The sequence below is a fragment of the Mus caroli genome, chromosome 6 (assembly GCF_900094665.2).
Source record: "Mus caroli chromosome 6, CAROLI_EIJ_v1.1, whole genome shotgun sequence".
Classification (NCBI taxonomy): domain Eukaryota; kingdom Metazoa; phylum Chordata; class Mammalia; order Rodentia; family Muridae; genus Mus; species Mus caroli.
The window spans coordinates 59,942,908-59,961,009 of record NC_034575.1 but is presented as its reverse complement, the minus strand read 5'-3'; the positions used below and the strand labels follow the sequence as shown (position 1 = coordinate 59,961,009).

The 18,102-nt window shown below is 40.3% G+C and overlaps 1 protein-coding gene across 3 annotated transcripts in view; it reads right to left on the bottom strand.

Moving 5' to 3' along the window:
• Tnip3 (TNFAIP3 interacting protein 3) overlaps nucleotides 1–18,102 on the bottom strand; it is a 102,355-nt gene that overhangs the window by 29,459 nt on the left and 54,794 nt on the right. For 2 of the 3 annotated variants that reach the window (XM_021165820.2, XM_029478770.1), the window contains exons 4-8: nucleotides 11,465–11,545; nucleotides 8,558–8,635; nucleotides 5,560–5,625; nucleotides 4,306–4,404; nucleotides 1,861–1,989 (exon numbers count right to left, since the gene is read on the bottom strand). In XM_021165820.2, the coding sequence (XP_021021479.2) occupies nucleotides 1,861–1,989; nucleotides 4,306–4,404; nucleotides 5,560–5,625; nucleotides 8,558–8,635; nucleotides 11,465–11,545 (453 nt within the window). The remainder of the gene's footprint in view (nucleotides 1–1,860; nucleotides 1,990–4,305; nucleotides 4,405–5,559; nucleotides 5,626–8,557; nucleotides 8,636–11,464; nucleotides 11,546–18,102) is intronic. The other variant, XM_029478771.1, reaches the window with a different exon arrangement.

Here is an 18,102-nt window from a genome sequence, read left to right as displayed (position 1 = left end):
TTCCTCTTCCTCTTCCTCTTCCTCTTCCTCTTCCTCTTCCCCTCCCCTCCCCTCTTCTCTTCTCCCCTCTTTTTCCCTCTTCTCCTCTCTCTCTCTCTCCCTGCCTTTCTCTGCTGCTACTAAGCTATCAACTCCCCTCCTCGTGCCCCGAATAATAAATTCTATACTACATTGTGTGGTTAGTTCCTCAGGGGGAAGGGATGCCTCAGCATGGACCTGAGGAGGCACCTCCTTCCCCACATCTCATCACATATCCACAAAACATATCCCCCTGCTCTTTATCTTTTTATAAACACAACAGCATGAGCACATGGAAATGAACCAAAATACAAAACTTTTGAGTGTTTATATGTTTTTGTTGTTTGAATTTTTGTTTTGGTGTTTGTTTGTTTGTTTGTTTGTTTGTTTGCCTTCATGTGGCAAGATGACCAGGAGCTCAAATGTGATCATATTTATCTAACTTCCTCTGATGCATGTGGAGTAATTTTTCCAGTAGAGGATAAAAAAGAAAAGACATATATTTTCCCTGAACATTTCTTCTCTCTCTGAAGGATGAAATAGAGTTTATGAAGTCTTTCTTTACCTTCCTGTTTTCTCTTGAAGAATTACTTGTGCTGCAAGCAGACCTAATGCCAAGTCTGGTTAGTAAGCATCCTGTCAAAGACATCAGCATACCGCTCACTTGGGTCTTTAAACGGGGTCTGTGAGCATGAGCTGGCATGCAGTCCAAAGTATAGGACTAGACACATTTTAAAGGTCAGCCTGCTACTTTCTTTTGCTGTAGATAATTTCTGTTAATTTGGTCATGAAATAATTGCGCAATGCATATCTCAACTCAACCACATTCTTCAGTATGCCTGTGTTTACATTTGACTTAGCTCTTGGAAAAACAACAGTACAGGATTTATGTTTTTGTGCTACATTAGCTTTCTCATTCCACAGAATATTACATTAGTTCATGAAACAAAACACATACACATATACATACACCCATATATACAAATGTATACGCACATGTACATACACACAAATATATGCACACACTTATATACATATACACATATATACATACATAAACACATATACACACACATGTTTACATGCATACATCACACATATACATTCACAAACACATGTATATATATATATGCTACACATTACACACATACATACATGCACATATCACACATATCTAATACACACATATATGCATACATACATGCCCACATATATACATAGACACATAGGTACATACACACACCTATACAAACATATGCCCACATTCACACACACACTCATAGTCATCCTCTTACAACAATTCAGTTTCTCCTCTGAGCTTAGCTATTGAGCCATTTGTAGGCCCCCAAAGCCCTGCTCTTTAGTAGCTATTCACAGTGTACTCAGGCTTGCACCCCCGACAGCAGATGGCTCAGCCTTGAATTTGCCCCTGGGCATGCTCCCATATATCATGCATGCATCAAACCCAGCTCCAGAGCTATCACTTTAAAGAACAGCTTGCTTCCTCAGGAAGCTTTTGTGGTTGACCAAAATATGTGTTATTGTTCACAAACACCCCATGCAGTTATGTAGTTCTTTTTTTTTTTTAAAGAAAAAGTTCTTACTGACGACTATTATTTCTCTTTTATTTCTACTTTTCATGGTCCTTGGCAGGGACAAAAATTCCCTAAAGTGTCCTAACCAAATATGGCTACATGCTGTGGCTAGGTGCTCTGTGTAAACTGGAGAGAGCATCCTCAGCAGAAGCAAGAAGAACCTCACTGTGGCCCTGGCTCTGTTGTGATTCAGAATCTCCTGCTGAGGCTTTCTTGTTGACTCTCCTTGCTTCACCTGCTCTGGTACCTTATTGAGGCGTTTAATTTCACAGGCATAATGCTCTTTCTTCCTGTTGGCCAGAGCGTTGTTTTCTTTCAACAGCTTATTCTCCTTCTTCAGTGCCTGTAATTCTTTCCTTAGGCTGTCCTTTTCCTTCTGAAGAAAAGAACAAGAAAACAAGATCCAAATGAAAAATTACCGAAGGGAACAGTAGGACAGAAATCCTCAAACCGACTGCCTAGCGTAGGCATTCCCCAAGCAAGCAAAGAGAACCTGCAAGGCTTTCTCTAACATTCCTTTTGAGCATTATTCTCTGAATAGGGGATAGGCAGAGTTACTGAGTGCATCAAAACTCAATGCGATTGTGGTGATGCTTGGGGTAAAACTTAAAGACCTGAATCATATGCAGTAGTCAAATCAGTGGGTGTGGTGTGTAATCTACTTCCTATTCCTAAGGAACTGGTTTAAAACATTTAAAAGGCCTGGTCTACAAAGTGAGTTCCAGGACAGCCAGGGCTATACAGAGAAACCTTGTCTCGAAAAAAAAAAAAAAAAAAAAAAAGTAGGGGAAAAATCACTGCAATAAACTAAAACTAAATAGATCAAGGCCAATCCTTCACCATTCTATATCAAAGACAAGGACAGTAATTTTTAGAAAAATATGGAACTTCACTACAGGTAAATATTCAGAGTATAGCATTTTCATACAGATAAAAGGCAAAATTCCAGCCTCTCACCGGCTGTCCGTGCCTCAGAAAATCTCTAAGAAGTTCACTGTTTTATATAACTGGGGCTCCTGACTCACGTCTCTCAGTTCTTCATTTCATACAATAGCAAAATTTTGTGGAGTAAATTGGACCCTTAATGAGATTTCGGTCTAGAAAAATAAATATTTCAGAATATAGCTAACTCAAGATTCGAGGTAGCTAACATTGGTTAAAATGTCATTTCAGTCTTTATAATAACTTTCCAATCTAGTTATTATATTTAATAAAGCAACTTATTTTCTTTAAAAGGGAAAACATCTCATAGCACTTCCACTAACCCTTAGATGGGTTAATCATTTTCTATTTAACAGAGGTTAAGAGAATAGTATTGTATCACATCTATAAAAGGTTCCCAAGTACAGAAGGGAAAAAAAAATATTGAAATTCCCAGCTAGGGTGTAGCTGGAGAAGGAAGTGAGTGTGTGCAGAAAGGGAGCCTATACAACCTTGCTTCCTGGTTCACACTGTCAGTAACCCGAGGTAGGTGGGCAAACCTGGGCTATGGTATGGTGAATATGGCTCCTGGCCAGAGCGAAGATGCTCAGAGAGACAACATGCATGCCCTTCCTTTGACTGTCAGACTACTGAGATAAGGCTCCTAAGGATTTGGGATCCCATCCCCCCCCCGCCCCCCCAGGAATCTCATGCTGGAAATGAACCCTAGTGCCAGCCAAAGAGATTTCACAAGGATGTGTGTGTGTGTGTGTGTGTGTGTGTGTGAATTTGTCAGATTCACAGGGCAGATTGAAGCACAGCGATGACTAATCAGTAAGTATCCTGCAAGAGCCACAACCTAACAAGGACTGCTTAGTGGTGAACACCTCTTGACCTCCGTTTAAAACTGATCGTCAAGTCAGAACCCAGAGCCTGAACTTGAAGGTCACTGAACCTTTCTTGTTGTTCTTCCCAATGTGGGTACACACACTGGCTACATTTCCTATCTCAGGTTTTCACAATGAATCGTCACTTTAATTTGCCTATTGAGACTAGTGTCTGAATCCTGCCTGTCAGGGGCACCAGGACTCAGACATCACTCTAGAAGTTCTGCTAGCAATATTGTTGGACTTCTGCACTTAAATGTATGGTAGTGGCAAGCTTTCTTTATGAATACTTATAATTGTTTTTATTCTTACTATAGCTTCAGAGAAAGGTCATTGGAATTTAACATTCTCCTTTCATATACCTTCTCATGGAGTCCAACCACTGAAGACAAAGCTTGCATCAGGAAAAACCGCTCTCAAACCTGGGTTCAGGTCCCCATGTTCTTAAGGCTGACCTGCTCAAGGCTGGACTCAGGATTGTGAATGAGATAATGAGTGTGAAGTGGTTTTTAAAGTATACTACTTCTATAACCCACCCCAGGACTTGGGACCCTTAGGCAGGAGAGTAGATAGCAGGTTCAAGGCCAGCCTGGGGTCAGTAAACAAGTCTGGGCAAGAGGATTAAGACGGTAGATTTAGTGAGACTTTGTCCTTAGCAATAAAAGGGAGTCACAGAAGAGGTTCCAAAGCCCTGCAAGGTTCTCATCCAATCAGCCACCTTCTCATTTCCTGGTCACGGGAGGCACGCCTCCCTCCCTCCCTCCATCCATCCCTCCCTCCCTCCCCACTGCCCATACCTCCACTTCGGGGGCACTGTGCCTGCTTGGGACTCCTTAGAGAGCCGGTTTTCATAACCCGACCTTGCTCAACCAGAGGCCACCCACCTCGAGCTGCCTGTCGCCCTCTGTCACACTCTGCTTCTGTTCCTTCACTAGGGTGTGAGTGTTTTCTGTGGCCGCCAGTTTAGTTTTCAGCTCCAGGACCTTAAGGGATCATCAGAGAGGATGGCAGACAATCACACCAGGTGTCCAGCCCAGGGCACTTTGGATCAAAAGCACCTCACCCCACCCTATTCGGGAGGACCCCCAAGGAAGAGCTCTTCCCTACCTTAGGTAGGCAGGTTTGCATTTTAAAGGGCGCTTGCTCTACAAAGAAAGCACACAATTCCCTAATGGGATCCTGCTCATCTCTCCTTTCTCCAAATCACCTCGGTTTCCTACTTTGGAGGAGCTAGAGCATAGAAAACAGGAATGAGGGCTCCCAGATGTGCCAGATGTGCCCCGCCTCTAGGAGGTAAGGGGCAAGAAAAAAGCCGCAGGTGGCTGGGAAGCAGGTAGAATCACCCAGGCCTGGAATCTGCCGCTCCACCTCCTGACAAATTAAATCTCTGAGAACCTTAGTCGTGGTTCTTCCTCCACTTTGAGGGTTGTACTTGTTCTAACCTCTGGGTTCACTGGCCACTCTGGGAAGTTATGGAAACAGTCTTTCTGGGAACAGTGTTGTTGGAATTTGGACCCACAGACTGGTCCAGGATGGATAGACCTAGGTGGCCAGACAACTGTAGTAGTACATTATCTTTCTGTTTCTAAACTTAACGCTTCTGAGTATCAAATGGGGAAGAAAACACAAGGGCTGTTGTATTACTGAGGTCAGCATTCTTCATTTTGAAAGAAATTATTTAGGGGAATTTACTTCTGTCTTTTTGAAAGTGAAGTGCTTTCAAATAATAATGACTTTAAGTTATTAAAAAAAATTCCCCAAAAAAGTTCCTTTCTGGCTAAAAAGCTTTTCCACTGCATATGCTTTAGAGAAAGCAGAAGGGGGGCATTTCCCTTCCACCCTGGCTCTTATTGCTTTTTCTTTCTGTGTGGAAGGTAGCTGATTTTCTCATGGACTTCTCACTGACCAGACCTCAACCTTAACTTGGCAGTAACAACTCAGAGCTGGGAGCACTCAGGAGAACTCTTGGTACAGAGCCTAGACTACATTTCCAGCAACTGACTGACACTGAATCCTCAGAATGAAGAAACCGGTCATGATGATAGAACTCTGTTCTACATTTGCCAGTATTAGGGATCCTCAAAATTCTCTTGTGGCCTAACCAAAATTAAAGAAACCCCAAGGGAAGAGTTTCTTACCTTTCTTTCATATAACTCTTTCATATTTCGGAATTGCTGGTCCCATTGTTGATTGACATCCAGGAGCTGAAATTATTAAAACTTGGTGATTCAACAAAAGATTTCAATTTATTTGGAAGTTTAGAAAACCTGAGATCACTATTTGAACTTATTTAGAATTTTCTTTCTTTTTTTTTTTTGAATTTTTTTTTATTACATATTTTCCTCAATTACATTTCCAATGCTATCCCAAAAGTCCCCCATACCCTCCCCCCACTTCCCTACCCACCCATTCCCACTTTTTGGCCCTGGCGTTCCCCTGTACTGGGGCATATAAAGTTTGCATGTCCAATGGGCCTCTCTTTCCAGTGATGGCTGACTAGGCCATCTTTTGATACATATGCAGCTAGAGTCAAGAGCTCCGGGGTACTGGTTAGTTCATAGTGTTGTTGCACCTACAGGGTTGCAGATCTCTATAGCTCCTTGGGTACTTTCTCTAGCTCCTCCATTGGGGGCCCTGTGATCCATCCAATAGCTGACTGTGAGCATCCTTTCAAAGCCATAGATAAAGACAGCTCTCCCAGGAAGGTCTGGTTGGACTGGGATGGTTTTGAGGTCAGGCTAGAAAGAGTGGATTGTGAGGACATGGGTAAAAGAGCAGCCTCTCACCCCAGAGTCTGGTGGGATCCTCTCAACAGCTAAGCTAAGTCAATAACTCCAACATCTATTGTAAGACTGTATAAAGACAAATTTCCTTTTAGAGAGGTTTCAAGTAAGATGGTTAAAACAGCCATGCTCAAGGCCTGAGTGTGAATGGCTTTTCTCTTTTCCACAGTTATCTAGGAATCTCATTAGAAACTCCATCTACATTGGAAAAAAGGGTGTCTTAAGTTCTTTCTGTGCAAACTTTATGACCCACTGTTTATTTTATCAGTGTACAGTGCTGCCCAAGGCACCTCAAGGGCCATCCTATAACCTGTCTTATCAAATCAAGTAAAGGAAAAAATGTTTCTATACAGCTCTGTGAGTCACCAAAATAGTTTACATAGCTACCATTAGGAGAGTAAGCCCAGCTCTCTTATGAGGAGCCTACACCCACATTCTGGAGTGTACTTTATTCTTTCCCTGAATTCTTTTCTTCTTATTGTTTAAGTCTATGTTCAACTTCCTTTGTCATAAACTCCAACTCAACTTCATCCTGGCTAATCCTGAAATTCTTTTCTGTGGTGAAGTCAAGGATTTGGCTTCCTCTGAGTGGTGCCCCCATAAGCCAAGGGAACACCTCAAACTGCAGGTAGCAATGCTGGGCTGTGTCCCTCATAGCACCCCTGCTGGAAATTTGGATGGACACATCCTCATATCTCAATAACTGGTTCATGAATAAAAAAAAAATACTAGGTCTTAAGCCATGTCTTGACAAGTCAGCTGAGATGTATATTAGAAACTTTCTACTTTTCTTATTTTTTTTCATCTTTGTTTAATTCAGCCAGAATCTGGTTAAATTTTGTAAGTATTTATGTTCCGTATGAATTATTGTTAGGTGAAGGCTCTTTTTTCATATTTTTCTTGTTTGTTTACTATGTCTACCAGAATGAATTCTTGTTACAGCTTTTCAAAGAATTTATCTTGAAATACAAACTGCACTAATTGTTATCATTTGTTTGCAGGAGACAGACATAGTTTTGATTCCTCTTGGATGAAGGTAAAATAAAGTCATTCTGGAAGTATAGATTTTCAAGAGTAATTTTTTTTTGATCTTAAGACAGTATTTAGAAATACATTTAAAACTCTTTGCTAACTAGAAGAAAAAAAACATCTTGGTCTGTGTTTCATTGTTTTGTAAGAAAAGTTCACAATTCTGCAGTTAGCCACACGAGGCAGATATCAAGAAGATAGTCATAATGTCCAAAAAACAAATATTAATTAATTAATTAATTAAAAATCCAAAACTTCCACCTAAATATAAACAATACCAAAAAACTTAATCCAGAGTGGCAGTCATTAGAAAACTCTTGTGCTGAGAACTCTTACAGTTACTTAGCATACAAGTGTAGAATAGATTATGAAGATACTTGGCTTTCCTGCCATGCAGGGCTATGCCATGGTGTCATTCTGTAATAGGTTAGTGATTTTCCAAAAGGGCACGGCCCTACCCAGCATCAAAGGGGAGGAGAAGGTTCTGAAGAAGAAAACAAGGAAGTTGAGCTGCACAGAATGAGTCAGCACAGGAACCACAGAACTCATGTGTGATGTGTCTGCATTGCCTTTCACCTCCTCTGTGAAGAAGAAGAGTTCTGACACCCATCAGATCAAGAACACGCCAGCAGTACAACTAACAACAGTTGTTAATTCAAAGCAACATCTTAAAAATCACATTTCTTCTAGTGCATTGGACTTTATGTACTTTTTCTTTTAAAGATTGACTTTGAATTTTTATTTTATCTGTTTGGGTATTTAGCCTGCATGTATGTACGTGAACCACATACATGGTTGGTACCATCAGACATCAGAAGAAGCCCTAAGATCCCTTGGGACTGGAGTTACAGATGGTTAAGAACCATCATTTGGGTGCTGGGAACTGAACCTGAGTCCTCTACAGAAGTAATAAGTACATTTACTGAGCCCTCTCTCCAGCCCCAGACAGGGTTTTATTATAACTCATATTGATTAATGCGATCAACTCAGGAAGTCACTGAACTTTAATCCATTGTGCATAAGGTTTTAACAAATCAAATTTCTTCATGTGCCAGTTTACAAGGTTATTGGCAATAAGTTCCCATGATGCGATGCACATTGTGAAAATATCAACAGTTACAAAAGCAGGCTTATAACTACCACATTATAACATCAACACTTTTTCAGTTGTCATAGCACAAACATGATTTCTAAAAGCTTTTCCTTTTAAAATAGTACTCTAGAGATAAACACTGTGATTTAATGACAAGACATTAAGGATATCTTATTTTATTCTCAGTCTTAATATATGGCTATGTGACTTTATCTAATATTTCTATATTACCTCTTGTCTCTGTTTTTCCAAGTGTTTTATCTTTCGTTCAAGAGAATTTGTCAAGTCGTTTCCTCTTGGTGGAGCACACTTTAAAGATAATAATAATAAAAAAAGGTTGAGATTAAGTAGTCAATAAAATAAAGAGAAGAAGCTTTGATCTTCAAAAATCTCATTGATCTGATCTTGTGTTTTGTAAAAAAAATATTTGTTACAGGGGTTGTCAATATGCATTTTGTGGTATACACTTAGCATGCACAAGGCCCTGAACTTGATTCCCAGCACTTAGTACACAAAAACATCATGACAGGGACAAGCTGATGGGCCAGCCTAATATGCTATCTACTGTTCATTTATTTTAATTACTGAAACAATTCATTAATAAATTGTAAGTAAGCAAAACCAATACATACAGCTAAAATGCATCAATTTGATTACAAATTATGAACGAATTAACTGCCAGTATGACCATTACACAAGTATGTTATAGAAGTGGGTAGAGATCATCTGGCCCTATGAACTTTAGCCAGCCTTTTTAGGTGGGACATTAGAACACAAGTTTACACTAATAATAAGTTATCGGCATAATGAGAACTAAAAACCCTGTCTTCAGTTACTTTCCACCTAGGGACTGAGACAATCATTCAAAGAAAGGCCTAAAGTTCTAGAAACTGCCTGCTACCTAGCAAAGTAGACCACCTCCAGGAAAGCTTACAGAAAACAATGTTTTCTTGCTGTAATTCAATAGTCTACATACATCCTGTCCAAGTCATTAATTAATTTAATGAACTGGGTGATCAGGGCAGTTCTGAATTCTGTGCTCAGTTTTAGCAGCAGTCATTACCATGAGCCACAGCCCTAAAAGCCATTCATGAACAACCAAGAAACCTTGTTCAGAGTTAACGGTCTTCACCAAAAGTGGTTAGAGGAAATGACTGGCAATCAGCTTGGGATTTCAAGAACTTCTTTTCATTGGAAACAAATAATAAAGCTATTTTCTAACATATTCAGGTCTTAGTGTTTCAGGGCTTGATAACATTTTACAGAGAGTGGATGCTGTCCTTTGTTCTTAAGCTTTTAATTTAGAGTCGTGTGCTCATCAGACCACATTCTAAAGACAGTCTTCTGCTGGTCAATAGACAGAGTGATTAACAGTATCTCATTACCTCAAAAGGCCATTTAACTAAACTGGAAGTATGACATCAAAACCTAAGTGGCAGCAATGCCTGGCATTATTGTTGGACTTTCTCTTTTGGGGGATGATTCTGAGAAATTAGGTCCATACTGGATTAGAACTGAGTAAGCACAAAGTGACGTTGGTCTGGAAAATGCTAGAAGCTGATCCTACCCAGCATGCTCTGAGCTAGCAAGGTAGAGATGCCTTGAGGTTGATTCTAAACTAGTGATTCTCCCCCATAGCATAACATCACAGGGGAACCTGTGAAGGGTAAAGCACCCTGAGTATTAGACCAGTCCTGGGGATTCACAATTCCCCCATCATGATAACTATCCTAACATCCAACATCATGTGAACTCTAGGTCCTAACAACTCTTCCTATTGTGATACAAAAGTGTGCGTAGCAAACATTTGCAGTCTTGCATCTGGTGTCACACGCACCCTCCAACCCCCGAGCAGTGTTCTCTGTACAAAAAAAAAAAGAGTAAAACACATTGACTCTTGGCTTTTATTTTATAAGTAAGGTTTCTATACTAAATCTTTAAGAAAATCTACTTGTAACCATAGGAGTACTGATGTACAAGATTCTAAAATAGTCGTTAAAACTGGAGACATTGAGAAGAGAAGATAGAACACAGGGCTAGAAAGAGTTTTTGAAAGAAATATATCACCAGGAATTTCTAGATAGACTAGACAGGTCAGCATTTTACCATGGTTTCTATGCCTCAGGTACATTTTAAAACCAAGCAGAGTCAAACAAACACAAAGCTGTTCATATTTGGAGTAAGTTTTTGCGTGTGTTTTCTTTTCTTTTCAGTTTTTCTTCAGGTAGCAGTCATCTGATATCATAGTAAATACAAAGACATTTAGTCATTGGGTTCTAGGAAGGACCTACTTATGAAACAAGTAATCCTTCTAAACAACTCCTTATTATCATTTTTTGTGAAATAAAGTCTGTGTTGAAAATGTTTGGCTATTTCTTCTACCAAAACATTCAAGTCAACTGCTAGGACATTCAAGTTGTGACACAGCAAATTAAATATCTAAATGAACAAATGAATTCCACTTAGTTTCTCATTATGTCTTGGGCAACTCTTTAAGAAGAATTTGAGATAATCCAGCAAGTTGGCAGAGTGGGTAATTCACAGGCCACTGAGACAAATAACTGAATTTGATCTCTGGGACCTACACCGTGGAAGGAAAGGCCTATCACTGGCAGGTAGTCAGTCTTCTGGCCTCCACAGTCACTCTGTGGCATATGTGTATGCACACATTTAAAATAAATGAATAAAAATATACTAAAACTAAGAAAACATAATAATGAATTTATTGAAATAGTGAATGTTTTTGTAATAGCTGAAACAAATTATAGCACCAGTTGAATATATTAATAAGTCTTTTACCGCTAAATATCTTATTTCTAATCACATCTTTACAGTACATGTTTTAGACTTTACACTGAACTAACTTCTTCTACAGAAGAACAAAATCACATAGGAAAAGGAAACTGTGCAGATGTGGTCCTGTCATTTAATAGAAGCAGCCCAACTCAGTGAGTTCAAAGCCAGCACAAGGTACCCAGTGACCTTTCTTTTCATATGTCAAATAATACTGGTTCAAATTCTGAGCAGGTCTCAATTGAAGAAGGCAGTTCAGCTACTGAAGTTCTCTACTCTTTGACCCCTCTACCATCGTGTTCTTGGCTCTGGGTATAGCCACCTTAACCTGACACATGCTCTTACCTCTGTGTGCTCCATGCAAGCTCCAGCCGCACTCAGTCCAGACATGTCCTGGGAAGACAAGGAAGCTGTTTTTCTGAGAGTCTTGTAAAGCAGAAGGAAAAAGAGAGAAAGAAAAGCTCTTGTAGTGCCTTTCACGACGAGAACAGGCAAGCTTTGGAAAACCTATGTCTCTGTTGACTCGAGATAGAAAATAATAACAAGTTTTCCTTAGTCTCCAGCAGAAGTGACTGTATGTTAACCACACAGAATAAGGATGCATGAGGAGGAATGGGATTTTAACTTTTATTGGCTTCCATGTAACTGGGATTTCCCAGGATGTCTCAAGTAGGCAGGCAGTGACTAAGAGGTGGGGCAGATTGGCCTTGCTATGTATATAAATTACCCTTCTTCCTTTAGAGCAGTTTCTCCCACTAGAGGAGGAAGTTCCTACCCACAGAATGCCTGGGGCTAACCTAGCTTCTCTTCTGGCCTAACTGCCAGAAATTTATCATATTTACCCAAGTAGTTAGGTCACTGCTGATTTTTTGACAGCCTGATTTCTTGTTTCCTACGGGTGTGATTTTCCAGCAATGTCTCCTAAACATGAAGTTAGCTGTGTAGGCCATGGTGAGTCACACGCACCTGTGAGTGCTACGAACTATCACAGAAGCAAAAAACAACAACAACAACAAAAAAAACAAAAAACAAAAAAAACAAAAAACAAAAATAATTCTTAACAAAATAAAATGTATGTTGCTTATACACCAAGCCTGGCTTTCAGATTGAATACTCATAAGCTGAGTTCAAATTTTTTACCAAGGCATTTGCTTAAATCATTAAATCAATTTTCCCTCCAAAATTTTGATCTGCCTTAATTGGCTGGTTCCTTCCTGTCTTGCTACAGACCTTTCAGTTAATGGTATACTGGAGATGGGCTGCATAGGGGGCTGAGGGCATTGAGGCATTGAGCTGTTCTTTGGATGAAATCTTATGGAACAGAAACAAGTAAAGAAGGGGTTGCTGAAATGAAAAAAAAAAAACCTTCTTTAAGTTCAGTCACATGACTGGAGCCTTTTGTAGAGTCACCCCCATACAAATAGGATAAAATGAAAAACAAAACAAACAAAAAACAGAAAACTAAAAACAAAGAAAAAAACTCTGGGACCATAAAACTTAAAAGCAAGTGTGTACATTTCTGAGGTCTGTCCTTCCTTTTCCATCTATCAGATAGTCAGTCTATCTCTCACTTTCTCCTACACTACTCCATGTGCCTGTCATATTAACTTACCTTAACAACCTGAAATGAGGCTTTTCTGTTTGCCCTTGTGCCCTTGAGCATGCCCCTTTGTCACCCTGCTCCCTGCCCTTAGACCTGGTGAACACAGAACCTCTCTTGTCCTCTGACTGTACCCTGTCTCTTCTCCCCAGCCAGAGGGAACACTTCTCCAATTTTGACCATGAGTTTCTTTGTCACTGTGTTCATCTCTGTATCTACACTGCACTAGCAATATTAAATACATTTCATAATATGAGTAGATTGGTGAATCTCTGATATACTATACTCCAAATGTGTGGATTTTTGTAAGTGTATTTGCTTACTTCCTGCTATTTTGGGGATGTGTTCTGAAGATATATCTGAGTGAAAGAAAGTTGTGCTGCCTTAGAGCAATATCCAAAAATACCAGTGGGAGTCCAATTGTTCCTGTAGAGTTCTGAAGGTAAAAGTTATGACGCACACATGCTCTGAGTGTAGAGGAGAGAAACAGACGCTGACGTGTTATCTACACTGAGACATGCTCATCAAAAATAAAGAAAAATCTTTAATGGGAAAGCAATTTTATTCCAACCCACACTCATATATCCTCCTTCCAGTCCCCAAATATACATGCTCAGAGAAAAGTGTGTACGGTTAAAAGTTCTTTATGCTTTTCTGTGTTAGGTTGTACTGGAGTATCAGAAGCAGCAATGTGAACCCTCAAAAATGGTCTAAAAAACCATTCTCTTCAAATGTCATCCTTGGCATGTCTGTCCCTGAAGTCTTCCTTGTCATGGATCCTGACCCAGGCTCCTCATGTGAGGTATGATGGCTTCTGTCATGTCAAATCCTACAGCTTCACAAGTCTCATCACAACTCCTCTGTCTCTTCTGCTGTACAGACTGATAGCAAAGTGAGTTTCTGTGAGTTCTTGGTCCTAAAACGTATGAATAAGCCAGGCGTGGTGGCACACGCCTTTAATCCCAGCACTTGGGAGGCAGAGGCAGGTGAATTTCTGAGTTTGTGGCCAGCCTCATCTACAGAGTGAGTTCCAGGACAGCCAGGGCTATACAGAGAAACCCTGTCTTGAAAAACCAAAACAAAACAAAAAAAGAAAAACTCAAACAAACAAACAAAACAAAACCAAAAACAAAACCAAAAACAAAACCATATGAATAAACATTTCCTGAGGAGACTGAGAACATTAGTAGGCCTGGGCCAGGAATGAAAAGAGGCTCTACAGGCCTTGGTGCCTTGGCTCCACTCCCTCTCAGGGGTGACTCTCAGTCATTCTTTCTTTCACGGAAAATATCACCTGTTGAGGAGACTTTCAGAGAAACTGAAGTGTCATCTTAACATCTCCAAAGCAATTTTAAAGCTTTCTCAATCATGAAATTGCCAAAGTCATATTTTACAATAGGAGAAAATATACCTAAGGAATTTCCAGGCACTTATCAACAACCATCATTGGTGATATCTACCGCACTTTTCTCACAATTAGTCTGAGAAGATAGCATGGCATGTCTGCCGATGTCTGAAGGCTTTCTTTGGCAGGCATCTGAATCGATGTGCATGGAGGTTGAGGGGCACACACTATTTTAGTAAGAGACAGAGGACCTGAAAGGAACATGTTCTAGTTGTAGGGTTAGGTCCCCTGGCTTCGTACCTCAGCTCTATCGCTCAAGGCTTGTGACTGGGTAAGATGTTTCAGCAATTAAAGGGCCAACTCCAACATAATGCGGTAGGATAATGGTAATATCTTTCCCAGAGTGGCTTTTTGTGATAGTAAAGATAAAAGCTAGGGTAATAATCATAATGTGATATTTAAAATGGGCTAATCAAGCAGATTGCATAACAAAGGAGAGGGACATCCCTGTTTGGTGTGCCATTCACTATGCACTTGGGAGTGAGTTCCAAAGGAAAATAAGTAAAAGTCCCTGCTTATAAGGACATTTGCATATTCAGTACTCATGTGTGCATGTCTATAGATGCTGACAAGCATATGTAGGTGCACTTGTGTACACATATATGTGATGCTGTATGTATGTCCATATGTAAACTGGGCAATACATAGAAGCCAGAAAATAAGTGCTAATGGCAGTACAGCAAGTAGCAGTTCAGAACAGAGTGCTCCTTCTCCTCTATTCACAGTCATGGAAGAACGTAAGTGTCCAGGGTTATCCAGATGGTGAAAGCAGAGAGTGTGTGAAATAAAAGAGCAGCTTAATAAACACCACAGGGATGGCCAAAGCCAGGTACAGAGGTCTAAGATGCCCATCTTAACTAAAGAAGATCTTATGCATATGAGTCTAGCTACAGAAACTATGTGTGTCTTCCAATTTCAGAGAACCTTGAACATAGCAACTAAAGTGGACTTCTAGTAAAAACAAGCCTACAGGATATGTGTTGTGTATTACATGGCAAAGATGGGCATCTGCACACAAGGTAATAGAGCCTAGCAAAAGGTAATAGAGCCTAGCAAAAATATTTCAAATATGTAACATTCTGTGCCAGTCAACATATTTCATCACCTGTTGATCCAGACCTCAGTCATGCCAACTCTAAGAGCCCATGTTAGTAGCCATTTTGCCATCTCTGATGGGATGTTTCGGAGTTACATTTGTTTCCACACTAAGACCCATTTTCCACATTGCAATTAGTGAAATCTTATTCTCCAGACCCAAAGCCTTAGAGTCATTTTTAACTCCTCTTTGGGTCTGAGTGCCTGTATTCTTTTTCCATGGACTTTTTCTAGACTGTGTGATCCTGAAACAATAGCTTTCCATTGCTACAAAGACCTAGAGCATTCCCACTTGGGTGACTGATAAGTGGCAATGAAATAAATGCCTTTTCATAATTGGCTCAGAATGGGGGTAGGTGTTCCAGGTCTGCTCCCTGCTTTTATCCATAGAAACACATCTGTGGCTATGTGTAACAGTGACTCTCCCTGGCTCTGTCATCTTGTAGTCCACTTAAGTGGCCTCACTTAAGATGCTCGGTCTTTGGACTGACAGCAAACCATTGTTGTATTGAAAGACCCTAAGCCTGTTCTAAGCAACTTCTTGCCACCTTCTCCCTTTGTCAGCACAGTAGCTACTGTGTGACTTTAATGTTCATGTTCCTCATCACAGTTCTGTGGAAATGATGTTTGATCTTAGTCAGAAGGCCAAGAAAAGATTACATGTAGAAATTATCAGTCATAAAAGCCCATTTAAAGGTACGAAGCACACAGAAGCCTGCAAAGAATTTTTATAAAAGAATTTGGGGACTTGATATTTCAATTGATTCCTCAGAACAAAAAGAATACTTCCCCCCACCTTTTTTTTTTTATAGTGATCATTACATCTGTGTCTTCTCTAGTAATGACTAAAATTGCTTTGTTAAGCAAATTTAGGCCTCTTTTTTCATGGAAGGATTTCCGAGTAGTCAAGGCATTTGTTAGTGCAGGAAGGACAGTATCATACAAAAGTTGTGCTTCTTGGCAGATTGCACAATGAACTTGCAGGATACTATGTGCCTTGTATCTTTAAATAGGCTTTATAAGTGATAATTTCTACACATGATCTTTTCTTAGCCTTCTGACTAAGATCAAGTATCATTTCCACATAGATGTAATCCTTGAGTTTCATGTAGGCAATTATTTTTCTGTTCCCTAAAAGGGCTGTTCATCCAGTAGCATTGTACCTCAGAGGCTCTACTATAATATCATAGTCTGTTTTCTTGCTGCTAGGCTTTCTTGCCTGCTTCTCACCACATTCCCATTTCCTCTGTGCAGTGAGTCAGTCTCTTGCAGTTCTCTAATCTCTTTATTTATTTTTAGCAAGAGATGCTGAGAAAAAAAAGAGAGCTTTGCATTTGTTTCAGAACCTTTAATTAAATTATACCTCTTCTGTTTCGTTATCTTCCAAATTCATCAAGTCATAAACTCATTTTCTGCTCCTACACCAAGAGTCTACCTACCATTAGTAATGATTCCATTCAAAGCGAAACCAGAGCTGCCTTCCACAGTTCCTTGGCCACTGGCCCACTCCTGTCTACTCAAATAGAAATGTTCCGATCCTTTTCATTCTGTCGTTATCACAGTGAAAAGTGTGAAAGTGTTTGCTTTGTTCTGGGCAGAGAATTGCCTTCTTCAGAGTGTTAGTGCATAAATCCCAGTTCAGCCACTTGCCCTGGAGACCAAGCTATTTACTCAAGGAATCAAATATTTGAAGATACATTCAGAGGACAGTCTGGAGCGTGAAGAATGAAGACTCCCTCCCAAGGCTGTTCTTTTGAGAAAGAGAGAAAGGGGCACACTGGTTGAACCAAGTGTAGTGCTGTGGCCAAGAGGAGATGCTGCTCCTGAGAGGCTGCAGTCACTCCTGACACCAACCTAAGCTCAGTCCCCAGATGACTGACAGGTGGGAGGGGAGAATAAAAGCCAAACTATAGAACAATGGTTTTAGTTAGACTTAAGCCTGGGTATGGATTCTAAATCCTATGAGCTGTAAGATGATGCAAAAATTATTTCGCATTATTAAATCTTTTCCCCATCTGGACAGGGGTAGGGATTAAATAGGCTAAGATAGAGAAATGCTTTGCAAATTGCTGGCTCAAAATAGTTACTAACTAGACACCATCCAGAACCCAAACATAGGAACTGATAGTAATGACACACATCTCTGGAAAGTAATAGAAATTCAGGATGGCATGAGGATTTTGCATAACTAATGCTGAGGGCAACATTTCTTATCCTCAAAGGTGGAAGCCGCTGTGTGCAGCTGCCTTTGAGACATCAGAGGACACACCTCAGCTGGGGCATGCTTGGTACAAGGATGGTTACCTGACAGTGCTCCAGAAAGCAGGCATCTAGGTAAGAGATAGATGTATAGAAAACATTAGCAGACTGTGGAAGACAGACATAAGAAAGATCACATGGCATCTTTCGTGTGAGAACAGGGAGACTGCTTCTGTGAGTAGGATGGTTTGGGCCTAAAGTGTATTTCCAAATCCTTGTGTGCTAAAAGCTGATAGGCTTTGGAGGTGATTGGATCCTGAAGACTCTGATTTAATTGATGGATGGATCAATCCTTGGATATACTTACAATATGACAACATTATTTGGAAGTTCTGGAAAAAAAGAGGGTGGAAACTAGATGGAAAATATAGGTTAGTAGGTACATGGCCTGGAAAGGTACCCTGGTCCCTGGCTACCTCTGCTCTGTAGCTTTCTTTTCCTGAACACCATAAGGTAAGCAACATGGCTCTTCTGGACCTTTCTGCCTTCTTGTGTCTCATAACAGCTTTAGAAAATGAAGCTTTTTGGCATTAGTTAGGGAAGCAGAAACCGGCCTGAGTAGGGCCACAGGCCTCACCCGGCCGGATCAGCGCCAGGGTAGCGGGAGCGCAGGGTTGCCTGACA